General features: G+C 45.7%; 1 protein-coding gene across 8 annotated transcripts in view; it reads right to left on the reverse strand.

The window, feature by feature from the left end:
* The window catches only part of LOC119185247 (uncharacterized), a 255,979-nt gene that overhangs the window by 112,912 nt on the left and 115,960 nt on the right, over window positions 1-27,107 (reverse strand). For 7 of the 8 annotated variants that reach the window (XM_075879542.1, XM_075879539.1, XM_075879544.1 and 4 more), the window contains 2 exons: window positions 9,921-10,014; window positions 8,438-8,602 (listed from right to left, as the gene is read on the reverse strand). In XM_075879542.1, coding sequence (XP_075735657.1) covers window positions 8,438-8,602; window positions 9,921-10,014 — 259 coding nt within the window. Of the gene's footprint in view, window positions 1-8,437; window positions 8,603-9,920; window positions 10,015-27,107 lie in introns of those variants that run through there. The other variant, XM_075879545.1, reaches the window with a different exon arrangement.

A 27,107-nucleotide genomic window follows, 5' to 3' on the forward strand; every position in this document is an offset into this window, starting at 1 on the left:
CTGGACAAGCCGGAAACACCGCCGTGTTATTCGACGGATTGCGGATGACGCGCGCTTATTTGTCATACATCGCCGTCGGTACAGTCACCGATCTGATAAGCGGCCTCGCGGCAGACGAGCACACGGCGACAACTTGCTACAGGACTAGAAGAAGCGACATGCTCGTGCAAACAATCAGCCCTATTACATTCCCGGTGCATATTAACTGACTAAAAGTATGTGTGCTATGATATTTTTCCCTCAGAACGGCGAAATAAAGTTTTAACAGCATTATTCTCGAAGCACAAATTTTGGCCACATTCTTTTGCTTGTTCGGTAAAAGTGGACCTAGGACAGCTAGAGCTGTAATCGTTTTTGCACAATGTAGCTAAATGTGCACAAGAAACAATGCTGGGAACCTTTCTTTAATGGGCAAATTCATTTTTTATTTTATTATAAAAATTTCTGTATTTGGTTACATGCAATGAATTTTACTGTGCTGTAATTCGTGAAGTACTCGTTCAATTTTCGATCAGCTTGCAGCATTGCACTCCTTAGGCTTTCTAGCATTCGTTTATATGGCAATGGCTATATAATTATAAGTTTATACATTTTTACAGTTTAAAATGTTAGAATTCATAGTTTTCTTCATTTTCTCAAAATGGCTATTTTGTACACCCTGCATGAAAATTACAGCAGTATATCTGAAACTATTACAGAAAGCAGAATATTTTTTTTTGCAGCATGAAGCTATATGCTTGGAGCACACAATATAGGAAGCAGATTTTGATTTCCCTTGATGCAAGTTTTTTAAACTAATCTTTTGTGTGACCACACAATGGCCACATTCAGGGCTGAAAAGTTTAGTGTACTGTAAAGTAAGAAATAATGACCCAATCAAAAAAGTGCTTCCTATGTTGTATGTCTTATGCTTTCTGCTGTCAATCCCTATGTCATTTATAAATTTTTGACAGGTGATTATTTTTCTATTGCGGTAAGAACAATAGAAATTGTTATCTTGGTTATTTAATTAACGTATACACGCGTGTAAGGGCCACACTCGTGTAAGGGCCGCATCCCGTTTTTAAGAAGCACATATTAAAAAAATATATATGCGTGTAGGGCCGCATCTGCACTTTCCTTGACCGATACGTATTCAAAATGCGTGCGCGTGTGTGAGCTACTAGGCGTTGTCAATAGATGGCGTTAGAGAACGCAATTATCATCACTATATAGTACGTCATTCGAATAATTTGTTGGTTTTCTTCATGCTAATATGTTCATGAAGTTGGCTAAAAATTTTAAGTTTTTTCAGTAGTGTTCATACACCCGCCAACTAAAGGTTAAAGCGGGACTTACCGTATTTACTCGATTCTACCGCGCCCTCGATTGTAACGCGCACCCGGTTTCCACGACAAGAAAAAAAAACAAAACAAAAAACTAAGACATCGATTGCAATGCGCACCCATTTTTTTCGCTGGCCCGCACGATCACTCCACTTGAAAAAACGACTCCTTTCGGGAGCGTCTTCCATTTAAATATGAGGTACGGGCGAAGCTTGTGCTTATCTGACGTGTAACAGAGCATTGCAGTCACTGTAGTTTTACCGTGGACCGATGTCAGCACGCGAACTTGCTTCGCCCCCTTCTTCTCGACGTTTGTGGTGCCAGGCATGTAGAAGTAAAGAGGCGTCTGATCGGCATTCCCGATTTACCCAAGCAGGTAGCCGTTGTTGCGCCGCAAGTTTAGGACGAACCTCTGAAAACTGTGAAGCTTTTCATCGTACTCCTCCGCAAAACTTTTCGCATATGCATGTTCCCCTTCGGAGGGAAAAGCCTTTCCTCTTCATAAAGTTAGTTAGCCAGCACCTGCTCGCTTTAAATTGGCTCCGCATTAGACCTTTTTCTAAGACTCATTGCATAGCCTGCACTTGGAGCAGTTCTGTCGTCACGGGTCGCTGCTCAAGCACATACTCGCCGAGCAGCTCTTTAATTTGCGGAAACCGACCCTGCTGTGGTTCACTGAAACCTTTGCATGAAGCTTTGCTGTCGACGATCTTCTGCTTTTGTTTCCGTCGGTCCCGCACGCACGTTTCGGGAACTCCGAACGACCGCGATGCGGCCCGATTTCCGTCCGTTTCTGCACACGCGATGACTTTTCTTTTAAAAGCGGCATCGTGGTGCACTCGAGTTTTTTGAGTCGGCCCTTCCACGCCGTTGATGCTAATGCACTACTAGATGACGAACTCCTCAGCACACGTACGAAGTGCCGCACATGGGAAACACATAGGCAGAAATGGCCGACGCGCCATGCCGACGCACGTAGGGGGCGGCCATTTTGGGTTTGCCAATGGCAATAGATTGACCTAATGTTTTTGTTCGTACTCGATTCTAACGCGCATGCGATTTATGAACTCGCTTAACCGGAAAAAAGGTGCGCGTTAGATTCGAGTAATTACGGTATCTTCAACTTCTGGCACTTATATACAAACGCGCTATCCATATCAGCATTAGCATCACCAACTTTGGTATTTGTGTGTTGTTCGGTTATTGTGCTGTTCAGCTTGCCATGTGCTCGAGTTTTGCGCACCGTTGAATGACTCTGGGACTCTAGCTAGTTTTCTGCGGGACGTTTACGTTATAGCACGATGGGCAAGCAGCTGAATAGCTATACAGCTGGCTATAGGTTGAAGGTGATTGAGCTTGTTCTAGAGCACGAGAAACGGGCCGCCAACAGAAAATTCGACATTGACAAGAAGTGTGTTCGACATTGGTGCGCTCAGAAGAAAGCCTTGTAGAATACCAACATCAAAAAGTGCGCTTTCTGAGGAAAACAGTGCAAGTATCCTGATTTGGAAGAGGAGTTGCTCCGCTATGTGATTGAGGTGCGTAACGATGGTTTTGCGCTCACTACGGACATGCTGCACATGAAGGCACTAGCCTTAGCACGTGCGAAAAATATACCGGCCGGGGATTTCAAGGCTAGTGCTGGCTGGGTGCGAAGGTTTCTGAAAAGGAAGAGACTCTCCTTTCAACGAAGGACTATGCTGTGCCAGCGGCTGCCAGAAGACTATACCGAAAAGGTGCTTAGTTTTCACAAGCATGCCATCGGCCTGCGCCATCAGCACAATTATCTGTTGTCGCAAATAGCGAACGCTGATCAAACTCCTGTGTGGTTTAAATCTCCCGAGAACTACACAGTCGAAGTAAAAGGCAAGAAGAGTGTCGCCGTGCGGATCACCGGCGCTGAGCGCCAACGCTGCACCGCGATGCTTTGTGTGACCGCGGATGGGCAAAGGCTACCCCCCCGTACGTTACTTTGAAAAGGAAAAGAATTCCCAACAAGGTTTTCCCCAAGGGCATCATAGTTAGAGCCCAAGAGAAGGGATGGATGAACGATGATATGGTGCTTGACTGGGTGAAAAGTGTTTGGCAGAACAGACCAGGAGCTTTGTTGGCCAAACATTCACATTTAGTGTTGGATAGTTTCCGCGGCCACCTTACCGATAAGGTGAAGGAGCAGCTGCGCCGTGTCGGCACAGACATGGCCGTAATTCCAGGCGGCCTCAAAGGAATGTTGGAACCACTGGATGTGAGCATGAATCGACCGTTCAAAGCTGAATTCCGAAGACTCTACACGGAATGGATGGCAACCGGCAACCATGAGCAGACACCGACCGGACGGCTGAAGAGGGCACCGCTTGCTACTGTTCTCGTTTGGGTATTGTCGGCGTGGAGCTCGGTGTCGACGGACATTGTGTCCCGAAGTTTTAAGGTCACTGGGATATCCAACAGCCTGGATGGCACCAAAGATGACTGTTTGTGGAATGATGGTGCTCTGCAACACACCATCTCGGACTCCGAGTTAGAGGACTCGTCGAGTGACGACAAATAACTGCAAACGCGGCATACTGCAATAAACGCTCTTCGTTCGCTAAGTGGTACGTTGTTTTTAGTTTACTAAAAAAAAGTTCCGTGTATGGGCCGCACCCTGAAAATTGGCCCTCATTTCCTGAAAAAAAAAGTGCAGCCCTTACACGTGTTTATACGGTAACTAATGAAGCTACAGAAAAAACCTTTACATTTTGAGAATCGGGAGAACAAACTAAGTAAGCATGCCATCTTTTGTCACATTTGGTTAAAAAATGAATGAGAGAGCCCTAAGACCCATGTCCCCCCTTAAAAGCTGTGTTTCATTAACTTCGAACTTCGGGATACAGTGAACGGATGCCACGCGAGGCTCGGGTTCGTTATAAGCGGGCTCGACTCTATTCGAATAAATACGGTACTGGTCCAATGCCTACCCAAATCTTGTTTGCCAGTCCTTAAACTGTGATGGTATGGTCCACCTCCAAAATTTTTCGCCACTCAATGACATTCTCATCATAGGTTTTTTGAGAGTCGGCATGAATGCACTTTGTGGTTTGCCGATGTGTGGCCACCTTTGACGATGTACCATTCGTTTATGAAAGAGGTGCTCGAAAGCCTGTTAAATATGGCGAACAGTTTTCACAGGGTACCTCGTCATAACGTTATGGGATATAACGAAATGATGGATATACTGAAGTACATGATATTCTTCTTGAAAACTTCATTGAGAACCATGCATTTTAAACCTCGTTGTAACGAACTAAAATTTACCAGTAAACAGACATAAAAAACTAAATTAGTCAATGAAATAGTCTATTAAAAAAAAAAACGACCGTAGTGTGTAAAGTATAGCGTTTCTGCGGAGTTTGACGCTCGTTCGGAGCAGCTCTTCCAAAACTCCGGTGCCGACCTTACAGCCACACCCCTCACGGCCGAGAGAGCAGTCCTCACACAGCCAGTGGAGAGGATCGAGAAAGCACTCAGCGGGTGCCGTGGTGCAAAGCGATTTCCCTCTCACGACGGCAACAACTGCGTCTCTGCTGCTACCATGGCTGCTTACTCTGCACCAAGAAAGGAGGACTCTCCGCAACAGCATTTTTTTTCCTCTCTCTGCGCGTGAGGCCTTGAAAGGAGAAGGGTCTCTACGTGCAGAGACGAAAAAAAGAGAAGTGTGGAACAGGCGCGTCGCAGATCGGCATTTGAGAGAGAGAGCAAACAATCCACCACAGTCTTTCCTTTTCTTCTTTTCCTTCTTCGCACGCAGCGTTAGAGGTGCCGCCGCGGGATTCGGCATGGTGCTGAGAGAATTTTCGGTATGTTCGAGTTAACCGTCGCAAGTGCTTGCGCGTTTGAATTACAGGGCGCTTTTGCCCATTGGAATACACATAGCTTTGACGGGACCTCAGCGTGAGTTCGAATTACCGGAAAGTTCAAATTAATGAGATTCGACTGAGTTTATTTTCCATGTCACGCGTGGTCGCGCAGCGGTACATTCGGCCGCAAGGCGGTTTCCTTCTTTGCATGCTTATAGGTGTGCGGCACCCGTCTTAGCATACATGGCCACAAACTGCTATAATCGATATAACAAAATAATGGATGTAACAAAGTAATTGTTGCTCCCCTTCAACTTCGTGATAACGAGGTTTGAGTGTACTATCAAGCTTTTGGCAAAATTTGATAGTGTTTCTGTTCATGCAATGCCATGATTTTACAACGTGCTGCAATTTGACAAGTGCTTATTATACATCTTCATACACGAGCTGGCTGTCCTGAAGTAACGCTTTCTTCAATGGGGGAAAAAAAATCTATGCATGCGCATAAGATCACTTCCATATGTCAAAACAGGACATCTCCAATTCTTTTATGTGTGAAAGTTAGTGTTTATGTGTTTTATGTGTCCAAGTTTATGTGTGAAAAACGATGGTTTGATACTGTATGAACACACCTCAGACTATATGCTGCACTCAGCATAGCCTAGCATACCGACTAAACAAACATCACTTCCTCAACTACAGTCGAGCCCGCTTATAACGAACCTGAGCGTGACGCGGAATCCGTTCACTGTATCCCGAAGTTCTTAATGAATGAAACACAGCTTTTAAAAAAGTTGCAAAAGAAAACACAAACTTTTTGTGCCCCAAAAAGTCCGTGATGCACGTGTTTTGAAGAGCAGAAGCGATAAGGGCGGTCTCGAGTTCATTTAAAATGGCAGGGTGCTCGTTCGCCGAGGCCCGTGGCATAAGCTGCATGACGCACAGGTTTTGTCGCTCTCGCAATCCGAGTTCTCCAAATTGCTCTCGCCACAGACTTCATTCACAATGCCCCAATCCGTGCACATTTCCGCAGTGACAGCATCATCATCGACCGTAATTACACCATCGCAACAGATGTCCCACCCGCTCTTCCAGGTCGGAGTCTACGAGGCGCTGCCACAAATCGCTGCCGCAGTTCGGAAGCTTCAGGCTCGGCATCGAGCCCGACGTGAACGAAGTCGGCCTCGTGAAAACTGTTTCGCGCACATGTAGCAGTTACCGCCACCCACGAAATATTCACCATCTCCACAGCTGAATACCAAGACGCCCGAAGCGGCAAGCTGGCTGCCAGGTGGTCAACAGCTATGAGCAAGCGCTCCGCAACGCGGCACCTAACGCGCGGATTACGCTCAAGCCAAGCGGTCATACTTTCCATGTTTGTTGAGCGGCAGGGAAAAGCGTGCAAGTCCTCCCGTCGGCTGTCATGACCACACACGCACACCAAGAACAAGCAAGACGCGCACATGCGACACACATGCCAGAACACGTGGAACAGCTCTGGGCCCGTTTCCAGTCACAAAACGAAACTAATTCGAGCCAGGGAAGCGGGCGTCGCGGAGTGGTGGAGACGGGCGAAGGGGTTGTGATCAAGAGAGAAGACCAGACTTGCGACAAAAGGGCAAGGAGTTGCGATAAAGAGAGGGGAGGATGCGGCGGGAGGGCGACCTTGAAAACCAAAACACGGGAAGGAGGCAGGTTGGGTAGCTTGCTTGAAAGGTCCGTCAAACTCGCACGTAAACAAAATTGACCCCGTATCTGCATGTAATCTGCAAATGTCATCGAAAGACGATCGTCTTGCGGGTGGAGTGAACAAGACATTTATTTGATGTTCTGCACAAGAAAATAAGTTAGTGGTATTCTGTAGGCGCTGCGTTAGAGTGCCTCGAGCGTGCAGCGGAGGCGAACGAGCGCATCAAGCCACGTCACACGTGAAACATGAGCGCCTTCTGGCAGTTTTCTTCAAAAACAAAGCGCGTGGCTCTGAGACATGTGTGCTCGCCCCTCTCAGAGGTGATAAGGTGTAGAACATAAGGAGACGGGTAGGTGCCACCACAGTCTCGTTTTAGCAAATCGTTGGAAACACTCGCCTTTCCGTGCAGGCGCTGCATGGTCAGCGCAGCGTGATAAGCGCTATGGTCTTTAAAATTACCTATGTATGCCTTTTCTAGTAAAAGACGCACATGCAGAATACAAACGCGTTGTCATGGTGCCCCAGAAATGCACAATAATTGCTCTTTAATTGACAAACACACAAGCTTGAACACTCAACCTTAAGCAACAATGGTGGGCGCTGCGGATGAGGTCGGCCGTTTCAAATACCCGATGCCGTCAAGAGTGGACAAACAGACAAATGTACACACAGACAGACCAAAATTTTTTGCCTCGAAGGTCCCCAAGAAAGACTATCGTCTTTAAAAGCAGTCAGGGCATGGAGGAAGGAAACAGCTTTCCATGGGTTAGGGAGAGCGGCTACTCGAGGGTCGCGGAGGCAGGGTCGGCGTTTAGGGCCGTTCGTCGCGCTTCCCGCACAGCCGCAATGCACGTGCCGGAACCCCTACCGCACACAAACGGGGGACAAATAAGCCAATTGGCGGCGCTGCGGAGGGTGAAAGAGCGTCGCCAATTGGCTTATTCGTCCCCCACTTGCATGCGGTAGGGGTCCCGGCACGTGTGTTGCGGCTGTGAGGGAAGCGCGTGGAACGGCCCTTATTAATAACAATGTATGGGCACCTCCCCGACGCCTGATCGGCGGTCGAAATTGCTTTCCTGGGAAGTCGACAGACCGCCGACTCCATTCGCTGTAACTGATCAGCGGCGCTCGGAGACATTCGTTGTAAGTGTGATTTTGTGCCATTGAACCAATGTATATTATCACGGTGACCAGATATTGTTCGTTTCAAGCGAAAGTTCGTTTTAAGTGCCGCCGTTATATGTGGGCTCGACTGTATACAAAAGTGGACTGGCAACATAGCAAGCCCATTGTGAGTGGTTTCTGTTTATTAATGTTGGTGGAAAATATGAGTTTCTCTCAATTTCACTAGATATTCTCTACAATTGTAAAGGCAGTTGTGCTGACACTTCCAATGTCTACCTTCACTAAAGAGTTGTTGATTGATTGACGATTGATATGTGGGGTATAACGTCCCAAAACCACCATATGATTATGAGAGCTAAAGAGTTGTTCACACAATCCATTGTTTGTCCTCATCTTTTGTGGCTTGAGATCAAGAATGACGTAAGAAAAAAAAAACTTGTTTACAGTCAACACCAGCCCACCTCTCCCGCTTGACGTTCGAGGGTCGAGAAGTCTCCCCCTGCAGCAGCCATTTCTTGAAGCGGTGCTGTTGGCGCCTGTGCACTCATCTTCTGCACTTCTCCAAGTTCATTTTTCAACTTTTCAATAGTCTGCCCATATTCGGCGTCTTTTTCTTCTAACTTTTTCTGGAAGATAAGCAAAGCAAATGTGTGACACAACTACGGTGCTAATGAAGATTGGAAGAAAATTGTGAATGACTATTCTACTGCAATGACTAGTCTCATTCACTATTAAACTCGCTAAATGGTCACACTTCTTTTTTTCTCTAATCGGGACGGGAATTTTCAGATGAAGCCATTGCACATCCCCCCCCCCCCCCAATTCAAAATACCGCCATTTTATCACATAGTTATCACACCCCCTAATGTTGTCGAAACACATTTTTTTTATTCTGAAAATCATACTTGATTGCACTTAGAATGTGATGCACAACAGCCATGATGTTAATCAGATCCCCAAGAGCAGAAGCATAGCCTCCAAGGTCGGTATTTAAACTTGATAGATAATGCCTATGACATGTTTCAGAACTTGGTTAGCAATAGTAAGGTATTTGACATCCGAGTTTCTTGCAGAGAGCTATCACACATAAGAGCTCTGTTGCCCTGGTGTAGGCTCATCATGATCTGAAGTGTTTCCCACAGTGTGATACTGCTCTAATTGACTTTAAAAGAAAGACAAGAGCGGCATTTTTGGATGACTGCTTTCGGAGGGGCCATAGCAGCCTCGCGCTGTGACAACTCTGCTAATACAGCAGGCCAGAAATATCCCTTCCATTATGTTGGCATGTACAGTCATAATGTAAGAAAAAACATGGGCTTATCTGCCTGGTGTGAGCCAATATTCTCAATGATCGTAGCAGCAGTAAACTAAGAAGTTATGCCACTGCAGATGCCTGAAAAATGCTTTGTCCTGCAGACCACAGGTTGCAGCACAAACATGGTGGCGTGGTGAGCCATTATACCATAGTGAGCCATTATAAAGCTCTTTCTTTTTTGAGAAAGAATGGGCTAATGGTCACATCATGATGCGCCGACGCAGCGAGGAGCAAGCAACATGCTGGCCGCGTGTCACAACTGTATTGTAGCGAAGCACATCTTGTTTTCCATAGGTGCACGTTTCAATTTATCATGGCAGCGTTTTCTCTTTTTTTCTTTTTCTCTTTTTTTTCTGTGGCAGCAGAGAGACCCGCCATTCCTGCATGTTTTAGACAAAAAATGAGACTAGGTATTGCGGGAAAACATAATTCTTGGAGCCGCAAGCTTTTTAGCCGGCACAGCAAATGATCAGCCCTCGTTACTCCAAATAATTGCAAGTTTCTTTGCCTTCCATCGTTTGTATCTTCTGTTCATTCGAAAATCAGCTTAATTCAAAGATCTCTCGTGGCCCCAGCGACTTTGAATTATTAGTAATAGTTATTTATTGATTACTTAATAAATACAATACCTGGTACTCTGCACTAAGCTTTTCATGCTGCAGGTCCAGCTGTTTTCTCAACTCCTTTGCCATGTCTTTGGCATTCTGCTTGACCTCATCCAACCTGCACAGAAATGGTAACAATTTTTTACTTTTACCAATATTAAAGTAATAAGCCCACAGACCTAATCAAAGGAAAGTTTAAACATAGAAAAAGTGGCACATCTAAGCACATGCTATTTATTCAAAACTAATTTGCATCTAAGCTATGCATTGCTGCTTGTCTGCCAATGAAAGCATTTTTCTTTAAACACATTCACCATGCATTACATCCATCCATTGATCAAATTTTGGGCTTGAGGGCATGCACCTGCACTTGACTGCAGTGTCCTGCTGTGTTGCAGGACCAGTTTAAACCTTTCAGGCCCAGTGATACCAACTGGAATCATCAATTTTGTAAGTCAGCAACCATCTGGTAAAAATAAAGGGGTTGTTTTTCCTCCTAAACTCATGCTTAACATTTCCTGTACATATTATGCTAACCTAGTACACAAAAGTCGGGTTACATGAAGAAATTACAGAAGCAGACACGCTGTTCCCGAAATACGCTAAGGCAGTTCTTTTTTCACTGAGAAGGCGGAGCAACTTGTTTCACGAGTTGGTTCATTCTTGCGGTAGCTTTTAGCGTGCTTTCTTTAGGCTTCCATCTCTCGTGTTTATTTTTCGCTAAAAGCTACCGTAAGGTGGAGCATTTATTATCATTTTGTGTCAAAAAATTTGAATTCTGTCTATTGACTATTTGCTATCATATCAAGATATTATTAAATAATTATTTGATCAATTAATTTGGCCTCTAATTACTTGACTGACAAAAGGTGAGCCCAAATTTTCATTTCATTTATTTTCTTTTTTTTTGGACTACCATTAAAATGTGCTCCTCAAAATTTGAAAACCACTCGTTCCCATTGAACAGAAATAATTTGGGCTTGCTGAACAAATTAATTTATAGCTCCCTTTCGAGCACTCACAAAAGGAGGAAACTGCAGAATAAGAAGACAGCTGACTGTTAATCAAAATAGGGCATGAATAAACATGAAAGTAAGCAAAACACTATGGACCATCCCTCCGAAGAAAATCCTGATTGGGTGCAAAGCAGCAGCGGTTCGCATGGCGTTGACCCGATTGAAACGGTGTTGACGTGGGTGCTGTTTACTCCAGTAAATGTTTGTTTGAAACGGAAAGACACAGGAGGTGGGACACGTTGACGCACTCGGCTTCCTTGGCTCGAGTCTTATCAATGTTACCAGCGCGCAGTCGGTATTCTCGAATGCGATCGGTGTTCTTCACTCACACCTCTTCAGTGTCGCTGGTCTTCCACTGCCGACGCTTGCATTCGGCTTCTCTGGCTCGCGCCTCCTCAGTGTTGACGTCGCCATTCGAGAACCCGATCGGCTTCGCTAACTTTTACAACGCTGGCAATAACCGGGAAAGGTACACACACACTAGCGGGAAGCATGCCGTGACAACGTCTTGCTCGTCGGCTTGATCGCGCTGTCCACATTGTACACGCAACGAGAATTTCGAGGCACGCGTGCAACGACCGCACGCGCCGGCTCACCGCTTGATTTTGCCGGCAGATGGAAAGAGGTGGCGCAGGTGAGATGATGCCCAAGTGAGGAGTGGGCTCAAGCGTTGCAAGCGGTGGAGTGAGTAAAGCGAGAGAGAGCCGACATGTGGCAAGCGCGCAGCAGGCGAAGCAGAGAGGTCACCACGCACTGCTAGGAGGGCGTGAGTTACTTGGTACCGTTCCAACAACTTCAGTGAGGGGAGCGGTGCAGACGGAGGGACAGCGTTACAAAGGCGAGTCGCCTCGCCACCGTGGTCTAGTGGCTACGGTACTCGGCTGCTGATCCGCAGGTCACGGGATCGAATCCCGGCTGCGGCAACTACATTTCCAATGGAGGGGGAAATGTAGGCCCGTGTGCTCCGATTTGGGTGCACGTTGAAGAACCCCAGGTCGTAGAAATTTCCGAAGCCCTCCACTATGGCGTCTCTCATAATCATATGGTGGTTTTGGGATGTTAAACCCCACATATCAATCAAATCAAACACAGGCGAGTCAAAGAGCTGCTTCACATCTAAAACGAAAACTGCCATACTCAAGACTGCAAATTGAGCACAAACAAGAGACTCTCAATAATACGCACTCGGGAGAACTCATGTGTCCTTTGAATTATTAGAAGTCTTCATAAATATTACTCAGGCCAACATAACAACTTGTGTTGTATAGTAAGACAGCTCCAAATGATTGTGAGTAAACGTGTGCATGTGTCACATAATATATACAGTCAAACCCACCTAAAATTACACCAGTTTGAACAGTATATCATTTATAACAATGAGATATTGCTGCACAGTCAACTTCCTGTATGTTTTCTGTGGTGAAATAACTCGCTTACAGCAATGCCTCATGCCACATTATCAATTAAATAATGAATTAAGGCTGGTGGGTGTCCCTGCCAAAAGTTAATAAAACATGAAATCTTTGAAAATAAAAAAAGAAAAAGAAAAATTCAAGCTGCTGAACATCTGCCCACAACCAAAATGTACTCCAGTGCGTGCTGAATTCGCAATATGCTTCACCGTACAGTTTGTGACATCGCAACAAAGCTGACTTTTGAAATCTGCTATGATGTGGAAGCATCGGTGGTGGCGTCTGTTAAAACATACAGTTCCAGTGAAAAGTTCAGACTTGCACATCCGAATTTTTAAACATGTTAGAAAAATTGGCACCTTTGTCATCTTTTTATAGATGTTTGTTGGAATATCCAATCCAATATCAGAGACCAACTTTGTAAGACATCTGGGTGCCACCATCTTGAGCTGTTAAACCAATGTTTTCTTGTTTTTGCTATATTGATATGTTAAGGCTATGAAACATCGTATGCATGCATCCAACTGTTTTCATGCGTATGCATCTACCATAACACTTAGTTTGCTTGCTGAAACACAAAGGTTAACAGACCAATATGGCGGTACTTGACCCCATCCATAAAACGGTCTAGTTTCTTCACAATAGCCTGCCATCCCCTTATTTTTTGTGTGAAACTTGTTTACAGAAATTATCAGTTATAAAAATGATATTTTTGTCACACTTGACCATTGCTATATGTGGGTTAAACTCTATTGGTATTCATTATGTAAAACTGCATTTCTAATTGATGATGACGATGATGATACATGGTGTTTCTTGGCGTAAGGGCCGTATGATAGCCAAGGAGCCGCAATATATCAGACAAAAGGTGTGGGCAATGGGTATGTTTATTGGCTGTATAGGGGCCTAAAAATCCTCGCGCTAAAGACGAGTAAAACATGAAGGTATTAAAACTATGAGAGTGACATAACATGTGTAGTGTGAAAATGAGCGGCTAACGGTTCTAATCATAAAGTTGTGGAGAGATGACGGAGCACGAATGTGTCTGCAACGTCCTTGTTTCTAAAGGCCACGAGACAGTTGCTTTGTAGTGTATGTATCTAGTTGATTGATTTCTGGGGTTTAACGTCCCAAAACCACTATATGATTATGAGAGACGCCCTAGTGAAGGGCTCCAGAAATTTTGACCTGGGGTTCTTTAACGTGCACCCAAATCTGAGTACACGGGCCTACAACATTTCCGCCTCCATCGGAAATGCAGCCGCCACAGCTGGGATTTGATTGTATGTACCTAGTGCAGCGACGACCTCTCTTCAGAAGTCGAGCTGCAGATTAGCAGGGTAGATCACATAAAGTTAAGGACATCTTTTAAAAACACAAGCAATGACTGATGTTTGAAAAGCGAATCCCTACCGATGAACATCGATGAATGAAGTGGCATTTGCTCTCAGTAGGGTGATTTAAAGTGCTTTTTTTCTTAAAGCCTGTAATTCCTAGCATTGTATTAAATTGTGGATAATGGTGAGTGGATCACCACACTTCTCGCACAAGGGTGCATCACCACCAGACAAAAAATACGAATGTGTACTGTGTGTGTGTGTCCTAATCTTAGCCTTGAAAGTTTTAAGTCTGTGTGACGTGACTTCGATACTGGCGGCCAGTTACCAAGATGTCGCTTGATAACACGTAGTTTGTTTTCTGTTTAGCCATCTCATGTGCTTTGCGAACGAGCTCTGAGGTGTCGTTTGAGGAAAGGTTTTAGGTCAAGTGCGGGAATGTCTATTGTAAAGGGTCGGAAGGAAGAAGTTGCTGATGGCATCCCACTGCTGCCACCAGTTGTTGCAAATGGGGGTCTACCCGGTCTCTTGTGGTAGCGTGGTGTAACCGGGTGGAGGAAACGAACGCTGACAAGAAGAGGATACAAAAACAAACAGGTTTATGGCATTATTTACACGTATTTACAGCAAAGAAGAGTTAGTGGTTTAACAAACCACGCTCGTGGTGGTTGAACCGTTACATGGTTCAGAGCGACGTCCAGCACTCTGCGGCGTCGTTTTAAGCCCTGTCGGGCTCCTCCTCTTTGAGTGGAACACCAATCACACACACACATCAGGTGAGGGGGACGAGCATGCACAGTCCACGTGAGCGTCTAATATTGAGTCGTGATCACTGCACTGCAAGGTGGCTCCAGCGGGGCTCTTCCTCGTCGTGTGTGCGCCGCTAGTCGAGAGGTACCAAGCTCCTGACAGCATACATCAAAGGGTCCACGGATTTGTTCGCTTAATTAGCGGGGCGATTTGCGGCGGCCGCCACAGTCTCTTCCAAGGAAGATGCTGTCTTTGTTGTCCTCTCTCGAGCGGTTAACGGCGTCGTGGCGACACGACGTCTCACCCTCGGGTTAGCAGGGACAATGCCTGGCGGGCATAGGCGGCGCGCCGGTCGGCTATGGAATTGAGGATTAAAAGAGCGCCGCTCCCCTGTCAGCTCTGGCGCCGGTCACAACAGCTTCCCCATCGCCAGATGAGTCGCCGAGGCAATCAGTCACCGCTGCTGCTCGAAGGGACGACGAAAGGGTCCGTAGTTGAAAGTCAGGAACTCGCCTTTGCTTGCCACATAGTCTGGGTAATTGCCGAAATCTTCGACAGCGTCTGGCAGACTGGGCGCCGATGGGATTGAGAGGCTCCCCAGTAGACCGGCTTACGCACAATGGCGTCTGCCCAGACGAATCGCCGGGCCAAACGTAACATTATACATGTATTGGCAGTGTTTTTGTGGACGGACCCAGTTGGTCGGCCAACACATTACTTTAGATCTCGTGATACCCTGGCGCCCAGCATACTATGACATGTTGTTTGAGTGCATAGACTGTGCATAATAATGAGTAAAGCGAAACAAGAATGGGGGTTTTTGTGTTTTTTGAAAGTTTTCGGAGTTTTTACCACAATTAGTGAATCTGTGTGAACTACTGCCTTTGGTACTTTTGATTGCTTGATGTGTTACAGCAGCAAGTACTGCATAAGCGTCTGCGGTAAAAATGCTTTAATCAGAATGTTAGTAAGCTGGCTTCTGGAAAAGATGGGCCAACAGCTGCGTATGATACAGAACTGTTAGACTTTGAGGCATCTGTAAAAGTCAGGACAATTGTATTTGTGTTGAAGCTCCAGGAAGTACGTGCAGATGTGTGCTACAGGTTCGTGTTTTGTAACTTCCACGAAAGACATATCACATTCTATGAGCTGCCATTGCCACGGTGGCAGAAGCGCGCCAAAAGCCATCAGACACTGATCAAGTGGCACTCCCGTTTCCTCAGCGAGGCTACTCACACGAAGCGAGAAGGGCTGTCGAACTGAAGGACGGTTATCAAATAGTGTGGAACTGGATAAGTGGGCTGCCGAACTGAAGGACGTTTATCAAATAGTGTGGAACTGAATAAGTCATTGATTGTGGAGCGTGAGGAGTGCTTTTTATCACCATTCACCTTGAGGTAATACACAATGAACTTGTAAGTTCTCTACAGCTGCAGTGACCACTCGTTGGACTCTAGGTACAGGCGTTCTACGGGACTAGCACAAAAAGCATCCATAGAATGACGGATGCCCAAATGATGAACCAGACAAGCATTTTTAAAGCACTTGTTGTCGCTGTCTGGTAAATTATTGCCCCGTAATCTAGGCGCATGTGTATAAGACTTTTATAAAGATTTATCAGGTGATGATGATGTTTGAAGTTTTGTGGCGCAAGGGCCATTTCACGGCCAAAGAGCGCCAGTTCATGTTACTAAGAATATGGACAATGATTGTGATAAGCGGCTGTATAAAGGCCATAAAATTCCTCGCGGTAAGGCGGGTAAAACATACAAGTAATAAAATCATGACCATGCCGTGAAAGGTGTGTGTGGTGAGGATAGATGACAAGAGTTGGTGATTATAAAAAACGATGGTGGATATGAATGGCATTAGCACAAGTGCCTCACTCGTTCATACCCTTGCGTCCAAGGGCCGTGAGGCAAGTGCTTTCTTGTGTAACCGCCGCAGCAAAAACCTCTCTAGAGAGGTCGTGCTACGGAATGCCCGGGTGTATGATATGAAAATTATTAATTTCTTTTAAAAACGCTAACAATGATTTATGACTAAAAAGCGGTTCCCTACCAACGAACATTGCAGGGTGTAAAGGTATATGTTGTCGGTAGGGTAATGTAAAATGTTGTTTTCTTATAGTTTCTAAGTGTTTACACTGGATTAACATGTGAAGGACGGTTAATGGTTCACCACATCTGTCACAGAATGGTGGATCGCCACCAGACAAAAGATATGTGTGTGTCGTGTATGTGTGTCCTATCCTGAGTCTCGTTAGTATTACCTCTGTATGACGCGATTTCGATACAGGCAGCCAATGACCAAGGTGTGGCTTAATAACGTGTAGTTTGTTTTGTGTGTGTGTATCCCACTTGCTCTGCCAGTAGTCCCGGAGGTTTCATTTGAGAGACGGCTTAAGATGAAGGGCCGGGATTGATATGGATGTAATGGCGGTGCTCTCATGGACGGATGCAGCGAGCTGATCCGCCCTCACGTTGCCTTGAATCTCACGGTGCCCTGGCACCCAGCACACTTCAACATGTTGTTTGAGTGTGTAGAGTGTGCATAAAATGGAGTAAAGTGAGACAAGGACTGGGTTTTTTTGTTTTTTAAGACTGTGCAGAGCCGTTACTACACTGAGGGAGTCTGTATAAATTACTGCTTTTTGTATTTGTAATTGTTTGATGTGTTTAGCTGCCACAAGTATCGCGTAAGCTTCCGCTGTGAAGATACTTGTGCGTGGATGTAGAGGGCCAGCATCCGAAAAGGATGGGCCGACAGCAGCGTAGGACACAGAGGAGTTAGTCTTGGAGGCATCTGTGAAGAACTCAGGACGTGTGTATTTGTGTTGAAGTTCCAAAAAGTATGTTCGGATATGGGCAATAGGTGCATGTTTTGTAACTTCTAGGAAAGACACATCGCAGTCTATAGTCTGCCACTGCCACGGTGGCGGGTATGCTACAGGAACCATTAAACTGTGTTCAAGCGACACTGCAGTTTCTTCAGCTAGACACTTCAGGCGAACTGAGAAGGGCTGCCTCATCGAAGGCCTGTTTTCAAACAGAGTTGAGCTCGACAAATCATTAATTGTAGAGTATGAGGGGTGCTCCTTGTCTGCTTTCACCTTAAGGAAGTAAACAAAGGACATGTAGGTTCTTTGCAGATGAAGCGACCACTCATTTGACTCAACGTAAAGGCTTTCTACGGGGCTGGTGCGAAAAGCACCCGTAGAAAGGCGGATGCCCAAATGGTGCACGGGGTCCAGCATCTTCAAGGCACTTTGAGTAGCAGACTGATAGACAACGGCCCCATAATCTAAGCGGGTGCGAATGAGGCTTCTATAGAGGTTCATGAGGCATTGCCTATCACTACCCCAAGTAGTACGTGACAACACTTTTAAAACATTCATGGCTTTTAAACATTTTGTTTTTAGATACTTGATGTACGGCACGAAGGTCAACTTGTTGTCCAAGATTAGGCCTAAGAATTTATGCTCGGCTTTGACGGACAGACGTTGCCCGTTCAGTCGAATGTCAGGTTCCGAGTGCATGCCTCTCTTTCGAGAGAACAAAACACACGTGCTTTTTTGTGGGTTCAGTCGGAATCCGTTTTCCTCTGCCCATTTGGAGAGCTTGTTTAAACCTAACTGAACCTGCCGCTCACACAATGCCAGATTGCAAGACCTAAAGCCAAGCTGGACGTCATCGACATATGTGCAATAAAACATATTGCGAGGGATGGTCAGGCGCAAGGAATTCATTTTTATGAGAAAAAGTGTGCAGCTAAGTACACCACCTTGTGGCACGCCTGTTTCCTGAACAAATGTTTGGGAAAGAACCGTGCCCACTCGGACACGGAATGTCCGGTTTGACAGGTAACTTTTGATTATGTGAAACATTCTTCCGCGCACGCCAAGGTGGGAAAGGTCTCTTAGAATTCCGAAACGCCATGTTGTATCATAAGCCTTTTCGATATCGAGGAACACAGAGAGAAAATATTGTTTATGGACGAAGGCGTCTCTGATCTGTGCCTCGATACGAACAAGGTGGTCTGTGGTGGATCTACCTTCTCGAAACCCACACTGAAATGGGTCGAGCAAATTATTTGTTTCAAGGAAATGTACAAGTCGGCAGTTTATCATTTTTTCGAAGACTTTGCACAAGCAGCTTGTAAGTGCTATAGGCCTATAACTCGAGGGTAAAGAAGGGTCTTTGCCCTCTTTCAAAATGGGAATAATAATAGCCTCTTTCCAGGAGGTAGGGATAGCGCCAGAAAACCAGATAGCATTGTACAGACAAAGTAAGGTTTTTCGTGTTTCGATTAGTAGGTTTTTTAACATTTCATACACCACACGGTCAGAACCTGGGGCAGAGGTACTGCAGGAGTTTAGAGACATTTGCAGCTCAGCTAGACTAAAAGCTTGGTTATATGCCTCGGATCTAGTGCATTTGTGTTCAAGTTTCTGCTTTTCTATTCTTGTTCTGTATTTTTGGAAAGTGTCAGTATAGTGGGATGAGCTGGACACCTGTTCGAAGTGTGCACCGAGGAAGTTTGCCTGATCTTCCAAGGTATCACCCCGAGTGTCCACGAGTGGAAGTGTGTGTACTTGTTTTCCTGCTATCCTACCGACCATGTTCCAGACTTTAGCCTCGTGTGTGTATGAATTGATCCCTGACAAAAACTTCTGCCAGCTTTCTCTTCTGGCCTGCCGACGCGTTCTCCTGGCTTGAGACTTTATTTTCTTGAAGGTGTCAAGATTTTCGGCTGTCGGTGAGTTCCGAAGCAGCCTCCAAGCTCTGTTTTGCTGTTTGCGCGCGTTTCGGCATTCAGAGTTCCACCATGGCACACGCCGTTTTCCTGGGTGCCCATTTGTTTGTGGGATGCATTTTGTTGCAGCATCAATCAAAAAAGCTGTGAAGTAGTCGACAGCAACATCAATGCTTAAAGTACATATGTCACTCCAATCTGTACGAGCGATGGTATGAAACCGTTCCCAGTCGACTCTGTTTATGAGCCATTTGGGAACACGGGGTGTACACTCAGTTGCTGTAGTTGTGCTCAAAAGTACAAGAAAGTGGTCACTTCCGTACAGATTACTGACGACTTTCCACTGGAGTAGAGGCACAAGAGATGGAGACACTATGCTTAGGTCTATGGAGGAGTAGGTGTTATGTGCGAGATTATAATAGGTTGGTTCTTTTCTATTTAGGAGACATGCGTTCGACGAGAGAAGGAATTGTTCAATCAGTCGACCTCGCGCGTCGCAACGAGAGTCTCCCCATAGCCTGCTATGCGCATTGAAGTCTCCAAGGAGAACATAAGGCTCCGGAAGTTCATCAATTAAAGAGTGTAAATCACGTTTTTGCAGCTGATAGCTAGGAGGGATGTAAATAGTGCAGATTGTGATTAGTTTATCAAAAAGAACCGCTCGAACAGCCACTGCCTCAAGGGATGTTTGGAGTTGTAAGTGTGTGCATGAAATTCCTTGATTCACTATGATGGCAACACCTCCGGATGATGTCATGGCATCATCACGGTCCTTTCGAAAAATAACTTATTTGCGAAGAAAATTTGTGTGTTTTGAATTAAGGTGTGTTTCTTGTACACACAGCACTTTTGGTGAGTGTTCGTGTAGGAGTTCTTGGATGTCGTCAAGGTTTCTGAGAAGGCCCCTGACGTTCCATTGTATAATTTGAGTGTTCATGGTGAGTGTAAAATAATGCTGTGTGTACGAAAAGCGAGTGGCTGTTTAGACGGGGAGTTTGAGTTCACTTAACAGGGCCGTCACCAGGCCCTGTTATTTGCTTTTTTGTTTTCTTGGCGCGCTCCAAGGAGCCACGCCGCTCTTTCGGCACCAAGGGTGCCGACGTATCCATTGCCTCCTCGGAGGCACTGGATGCCCGCACGTGCGGGCTGTTAGTTTGGATTTTGGGCCTCGCCTGGTGAGGGGAGGCCTTGAGACCCGAAGACTCTGGAGTCTCCGGTCTCTGTTTGGGAGTAGGCGGTGTAGCCTGGGCTACAGCCGCCTTGGGGGCAGGTGCCACAGCCGACGGCTCGCTCTGCGCAGGCCGTAGGGGTGGCGAGGGCTGGTGCGGCGTTGCCCCCTGACGCGCCGCATCAGCATATGTTGCGCCGTAAAATGGCGACACTCTTCGTCTTGCTTCTTTAAATGTGATGTTTTCTTTGACTTTAAGAGTAATTATTTCTTTTTCTTTCTTCCAGTTAGGACACGAACGCGAATACGCGGCGTGTTCCCCGTCACAATTCACGCAGTGAGGCGTAGTAACACAGTTATCAGATGGGTGGCCGTGGCTACCACATCTTGCACAAGTTTCCTGACCCCGGCAGTTCTGCGAGCCATGACCAAATCGTTGACATTTATAACACCGTCTTGGATTGGGAATGTTGGGACGGACAGAGAGTTTGATGTATCCTGTGTCTATAGATGAAGGCAGTGTGCTAGATGCGAAGGTGAGTATTAAATGTTTGGTAGGTATTTCTTTGTTGTCGCGTCTGATGACGATTCGTTTCACATCTGTGACATTTTGCTCTTTCCACCCTTCAAGCAGTTCCTGTTCAGACATTTCAAGAAGGTCTGCTTCTGAAACAACTCCGCGTGAGGTGTTCATTGATCTATGAGGTGAAATAGATACTGGGATATTACCAAATGCTACGAGACTGCCAAGTTTTTCATAGTGGTGTTTTTCAGGCAGCTCAAGGAGAAGGTCTCCGCTAGCCATCTTTGTAACCTTGTATCCTGGGCCAAAGACCTCTGTCAGGGATTTAGCAACAAGAAATGGAGATATTGCTCTGGCTTGTTTTGTTGGGTTTTCACTGTGCACAACATGGAATTTGGGAAAGCATTGTCTGGGTTGGCTGAAAATTGATATGTCATCGGTGCGTCCCCTCTTAGGCGGGAGACGATCTAGGAGACGGGGAAATGCAGGTGTTCCCATAGTAGTGTACTTTTTGTTCGGAAGCAATGGCGACCACCCACCATGGAGTCCAACCAGGGGACGCTGAAGCACTTAATAGCATAAGGCTGCAGACGCCAGCCGTACATTGCCACTATAACCAAATATAACTACTCAAGGTTGAGTAATTACACAAGGTTAACCCTTGCCGCCATGAAAAATCGGAAGTAAATGGAAGAGAGAAGAAGACAGGACAGATTTAAAGACGAGAAAAGACTAAGATGTAGGAAGAGAGAGATAGGAAAAGGCGACTGCCGATTTCCCCTGGGTGGGTCAGCCCAGGGGTGCCGTCTACGTGAAGCCGGGGCCAAAGAGGTGTGTTGCCTCTGCCGGGGGGCCTTAAAGGTCCAATCACCCAGCTTTGGCTCAACCCCCAGGATCCCCTTTTCCCCGGACACGGCAAAGCCACGCACGGCTAGGCGTGGGAGGGAGTCAAAACTCCCCCGTTAGCTCGGGTCCGTGGTGTCGCTACACACCAAACGCCTGCTTGCAGAGGCGCCCCTGCGGGGAAGATTTATCAGGTATTTTCTATCACTGCCCCATGATGTTCGCGACAAAACCTTCAGTATATTCATAGCTTTCAGGCACTTGTTTTTGAGCTTTTTCATGTGAGGTACGAATGTTAATTTCATGTCTAAAATTATGCCTAAAAATTTGTGTTCACTTTCCACAGCCAATCGCTGTCCGTGCAAGTGAATGATCGGATCGGGGTGCAGACCTCTCTTTCTTGTAAATAAAATGCAGGTACTTTTCTGCGGGTTAAGGGTGAACCCATTCTCGTCTGCCCAATTGGTAACTTTATTCAAACCAAGTTGAAGCTGTTGCTTGGACAATGTGAGATTGCAGGATTTAAAACCGATCTGCACGTCGTGAACATATGTACAATAAAACATATTGCGTGGAATGTAGGAATGCAAGGTATTAATTTTTATAACAAAAAGTGTGCAGCTCAACCACCACCTTGCGGCACTCTAGTCTCCTGGACAAATGTTCACGACAAAACATTTCCCACCAGGACACGAAAAGTACGGTTGGATAAATAGCTTTCGATTATGATCAGCATGTTACCTCAGACACCTAAATGTGAGAAGTCTCGCAGTATGCCAAAGCGCCATGTGGTGTCATATGCCTTTTCCATATCTAAGAATACTGAAAGAAAAACGTGTTTATGAACAAAAGCATCGCGTATTTATGCTTCGATACGTAACAGATCGTCAGTGGTGGATCTACCCATGCGAAATGCACACACAGCAGGTTGTTGTTTCCAGGAAATGTAGTGTGGTTAATCATCTCCTCAAAAAGCTTACACAAACAACTTATTAGTGCGATCAGCCTGTAACTCGCAAAAGAAGACGGATCCTTGCAGTGTTTTAAAATTGGAATTACAATGGCCTCTTTTCAAGAAGCAGGAATCTCACTGGAAGACCATATGGCTATTATACCGGGAGAGTAAAGTTTTCCGAGTTTTGGAAGGCAAGTTTTTCAACATATCGTGAACCACGCGATCAGAACCAGAGGCCGAATCAGTGCAGCAGCCCAGCCATGCATGTACCTCAGCCAAGCTAAAAGGCTGGCTGCAAGCCTCATATTTTGTGCATTTGCATTCGAGTTTCTGCTTTTCAATTCTTGTTTTGTATCTTTGGAAGGCTTCACTGTAGAGTGACCAGCTAGAGACCTGTTCGAAATGAGCACCGAGGAAGTTCGCTTGGTCATCAAGAGTGTTTACGAGAAGGAGTGAGCGTACTTGTCTTCCTGCTAACCTACTAACCATGTTCCAGACTTCAGCCTCCTAATGTATATGAATCGATGCCTGATAAAAACTTGTGCCAACTTTCCCGTCTGGCCTGTCGGCGCGTTCTTCTGCCTTGGGACTTAATGTTTTTTAGAATTAGTAAGATTTTCCGTTGTGGGTGAGTCCTGAAGCAGCTTCCATGCTTTATTTCGCTTTGTACGTGCATTTTGACATTAACTGTTCCACCAAGGTATGCGTCGCTTAGCAGATTGTCCAGTTTGGGGGATACACTTTGTTGCAGCATCAATAAAAAGAGCTGCAAAGAAGTCTACAGCGGCATCTATGCTCAATCCACACATAATATCGACCAATTTAAGCGAATAGCTAGTCGGAACCGTTCCCAGTCGGCCTTGTCTGTTTGCCATCTCGGAACTTGTGGAAGACCTTTGTCTATCGATGTGCTCAGTATCATTGGAAAGTAGTCACTTTCGAAAGGATTGTTAATCACTTTCCATTAGAGCAGGTGTAAAAGCGATGGAGACTTAATGCTGAAATCTATTGATGAATAGGTTTTGTTGGCAAGCCTTAAGTATGTTGGCTCTTTGCTAAACAGACACGCACCAGAAGAAAATAGAAACTGTTCGATAAGGCGACCTCGTGCATATAGGCGAGGATCACCCCATAGATCATTGTGTGCATTCAGGTTCCCAAGGACCAGACAAGGTTCTGGCAGTTCGTCTATTAAAGAGCGGAATTCATGTTTTTCGAGATGGTGGTGTGAAAGTATATAGAGAACAGATGGTGACAAGTTTATTGAAAAGAAAAGCTCCAACAGCCACTGCCTCAAAGGACGTTTGGAGTGGTAAGTGTGTATATGCTACTCCTTGGTTAACTATAATGGCCGCGCCACCGGATGACTTGATCGTATCATTGTGGTTCTTTCTGAATATTAGATAACGACGTAGAAAATTGGTGTTGTAGGACTTTAGGTCTGTCTCTTGTACACACAGCACTTTCGATGAATGTTTGTGTAGGAGTTGTTGGACCTCACCGAGGTTTCTAAAAAGTCCTCCGACGTTCCACTGTATGATTTGTGTATTCACATTGGGTGTAAATTAGTGCTGTGTGTACGAAAAGAGCTAGTGACTTAAGTCCGGGAGCCCTTGTTGGGCCCCGTGATGAGGGTTTTTGACTTTTTGGCCTGCTCTTACAAGCTGTGCCTATCCTTCGGCGTCTGGGACACCGATGGACTTGCAGTTGTGTCTATCACTTCGGACGAAGTGCTGGATGTCCACTCACGGTTGACGCGTATGGCAGCGAGAGGTTTAGAGCTTTCTGTCAGAACAGCTGTGGCTGTGAATCCAGGGGCCTGCGAGCCTTTTGGCTGCAGAGCAGACCTGCTGCTGCTTCTGAAGGGGCGGATGGCGCTACCGGCTCTGCGCTACCGGATGGCGCTACCAGCTCTGCGGACTTTGGTGGTACTGTCCCCTTGCATACCATTTCCGCGAACGATACACCCTACGCAATAGAGAGACGTTTGCGCGCCTCCCTAAAGGAGATGTTTTCGTTGATCTTGAGGGCGATTATTTCCTTTTCGTGTTTTCATGCAGGACAAGCGCGGGAATACGCTGGATGCCCACCATTGCAGTTTGTGCAGTGGGGAGTTTTCACACAGTTGTATGATATGAAGCGTGGTCATTTGAGCTACACTTGGCACAGGTTTGACGGCCACTGCAGCTCTGAGAGCCATTGCCGAAATGCTGGGAGTTAAAGCAACACCGTGGATTCAGGATGTATGGTCGTACCATTAGCTTTAGGTAGCCTGTTTCAAGATATTCAGTTAGGGTGCTTGTGGAGAATGTTACAATCAAGTTTTTTGTGGGTATTTATTTGTGTCACGTCGTAGTTCGATTCGCTGCACATAAGGCACATGATGTTCATTTCAGCCCTCAAGGAGCTCGTTTCCAGTCAAATTAAGAAGGTCTTGGTCAGACGCTAGACCTTGGGAGCTGCTCAGAGATCGATGTGGTGTTATTAAGACAGGGGTGCTTCGAAACGAGACAAGTTTTGAGAGGTTTTCATACTGGTTCTTGCTTTGCACTCCAAGGAGCAGGTCCCCACTAGCCATACGAGTAGCCTTATAACCTTGCCCGAGTGTATTTGTGAGGGTTTTTGACACAATAAAAGAGAGATCGTGGATGACGTAGAATCAGATTCAGAAAAAAGTTTAAACTCTCATTGGTGCATCTCCTCTTTGTGAGGGGATGATCATTCAGTTGAGGAAATGAACTGGAGGCCATAAGGCATAAATATTTTTGGCAGCCTTGCCAGCTGCCCACCACGGAGCCCAACATGGGAGCACAACAGTACTTATTCGATAATACACGCCAACGCCAGCTCTAAACAGCCACTATAGCCAAATATAATGTGCCCAAGAGAGGGCACACACACAAGGTTAAACCTCACCGCCAGAAAAAAATCGAAGTAAGCAGAAGGTAGAAGATGACAGGACAGATAAAAAGTGAGAAAAGACGAAGATGTAGGGAGAGAGAGATAGCAAAAAGCGACTGCCGATTTTCCCTGGGTGGGTCCGCCCAGGGGTGCCGTCTACGTGAAGCTGGGGCCAAAGGCGTGTGTTGCCTCTGCCGGAGGGAGGGGCCTTAGAGGTTCGATCAGCCGGCATCAGCTTAACACCCAGGATCCCCTTTTCCCCGGACATGGCTAGGTGTAAGAAGGAGTCCAATCCCCCCCCCCCCCCCCCCTTGTTAGCTCTGGTCGGAGGTGTCGCTAACACCTAACACCTGCTTACACAAACCCCCCTGCAGGCTGCGTTTCTTATTAAGGAGCAAAATATGCTGCATCTCGTGACACCAGTAGCCCCATCTGAATCTTGGAACACATTTCTGCACGGCAGCAGTATACTGAGGCAAAAGTGACTAAGCAACAACACAAGGCACGCGATAGACCAAGGCTAAGTAATATTTTTTTTTCTCCCCTCAGTCAACAAGCCATTGTAGGCTGACAAATGGATGGCTTTACTTGTGATTGTTAGTGGTATAAAAAATCCAAATGCTCAGCCAGAAGCAACAAAGGCAGCAGGTATTTTAAGGCATGTACAGGCAAAAACTGTGAATTCCCCAAATTTATGCAACGGAGAAGTTTTAATTAGATGCCTTTAAAATTTAAAATGCATAGGTCCAACCAAAAACAAAAAAAAATTTTCTGAATTAATCAGAGTCTGAATTATCATGAGTGCTATATTAAGAGGTACCATACAAAGATGGGAATAGTCTGTTTCTGTTGCAGTAAAGATGCTTAGTGAGATTATATTAGGCAAACAATGCTGTCAAGCGATTTCTGCATTCCATTTGCTAAAATGTTCCATACTTGTTCACACAACGATGTGATGTGTTTTACTGATGTGGCTTAGAAGGATCTTTTCAAAATAAAGCTGCATGAAGTGCATTGGGTTGCAGAGAACAAAAAAGTGGAACTGAAAATGGTTCCACGTAATGAGGAAGAAAATGTGGTTGCCGTTTAAGATGCATGGGCTGCAGGCTGTTTAGGCTCAAGGCAATCGGGTTCTGGACCCAAGCCAACTAATAGGGTCGTAGATCCAGCATTGATCACCTTACCTATCGCAGCAGACACGTGCAGACATGCAAGTGACTCAACTGTGTGATAAACTTTTACTATCTAAGACTGAATTTTGTAGGGTAGATTTTTCAGATAATCTTTTCGTACAATCACAGTTTCCATCCTATTCATCGTTATTTGTCTCTACTTTGCTTCTAGTTTGCTAATGTCACAAATAGTGACATATACGTACAGGAAGCCCAATGCAAGACTGTGTCAAATGATTCACCTTCAGCAAGTGTCTCCCTTTCATTAAACAACCCGATCTGGCGATACCCCCATTTCAGTAACCAAGAACATGTGCACTCCTGTACCAATTCTGCACTTTCATTTTGTTCAATATTATTATTTCTGTTGTAAAAACTG

Source organism: Rhipicephalus microplus, chromosome X, assembly GCF_043290135.1.
Source record: "Rhipicephalus microplus isolate Deutch F79 chromosome X, USDA_Rmic, whole genome shotgun sequence".
Taxonomy (NCBI): Eukaryota; Metazoa; Arthropoda; class Arachnida; order Ixodida; family Ixodidae; genus Rhipicephalus; species Rhipicephalus microplus.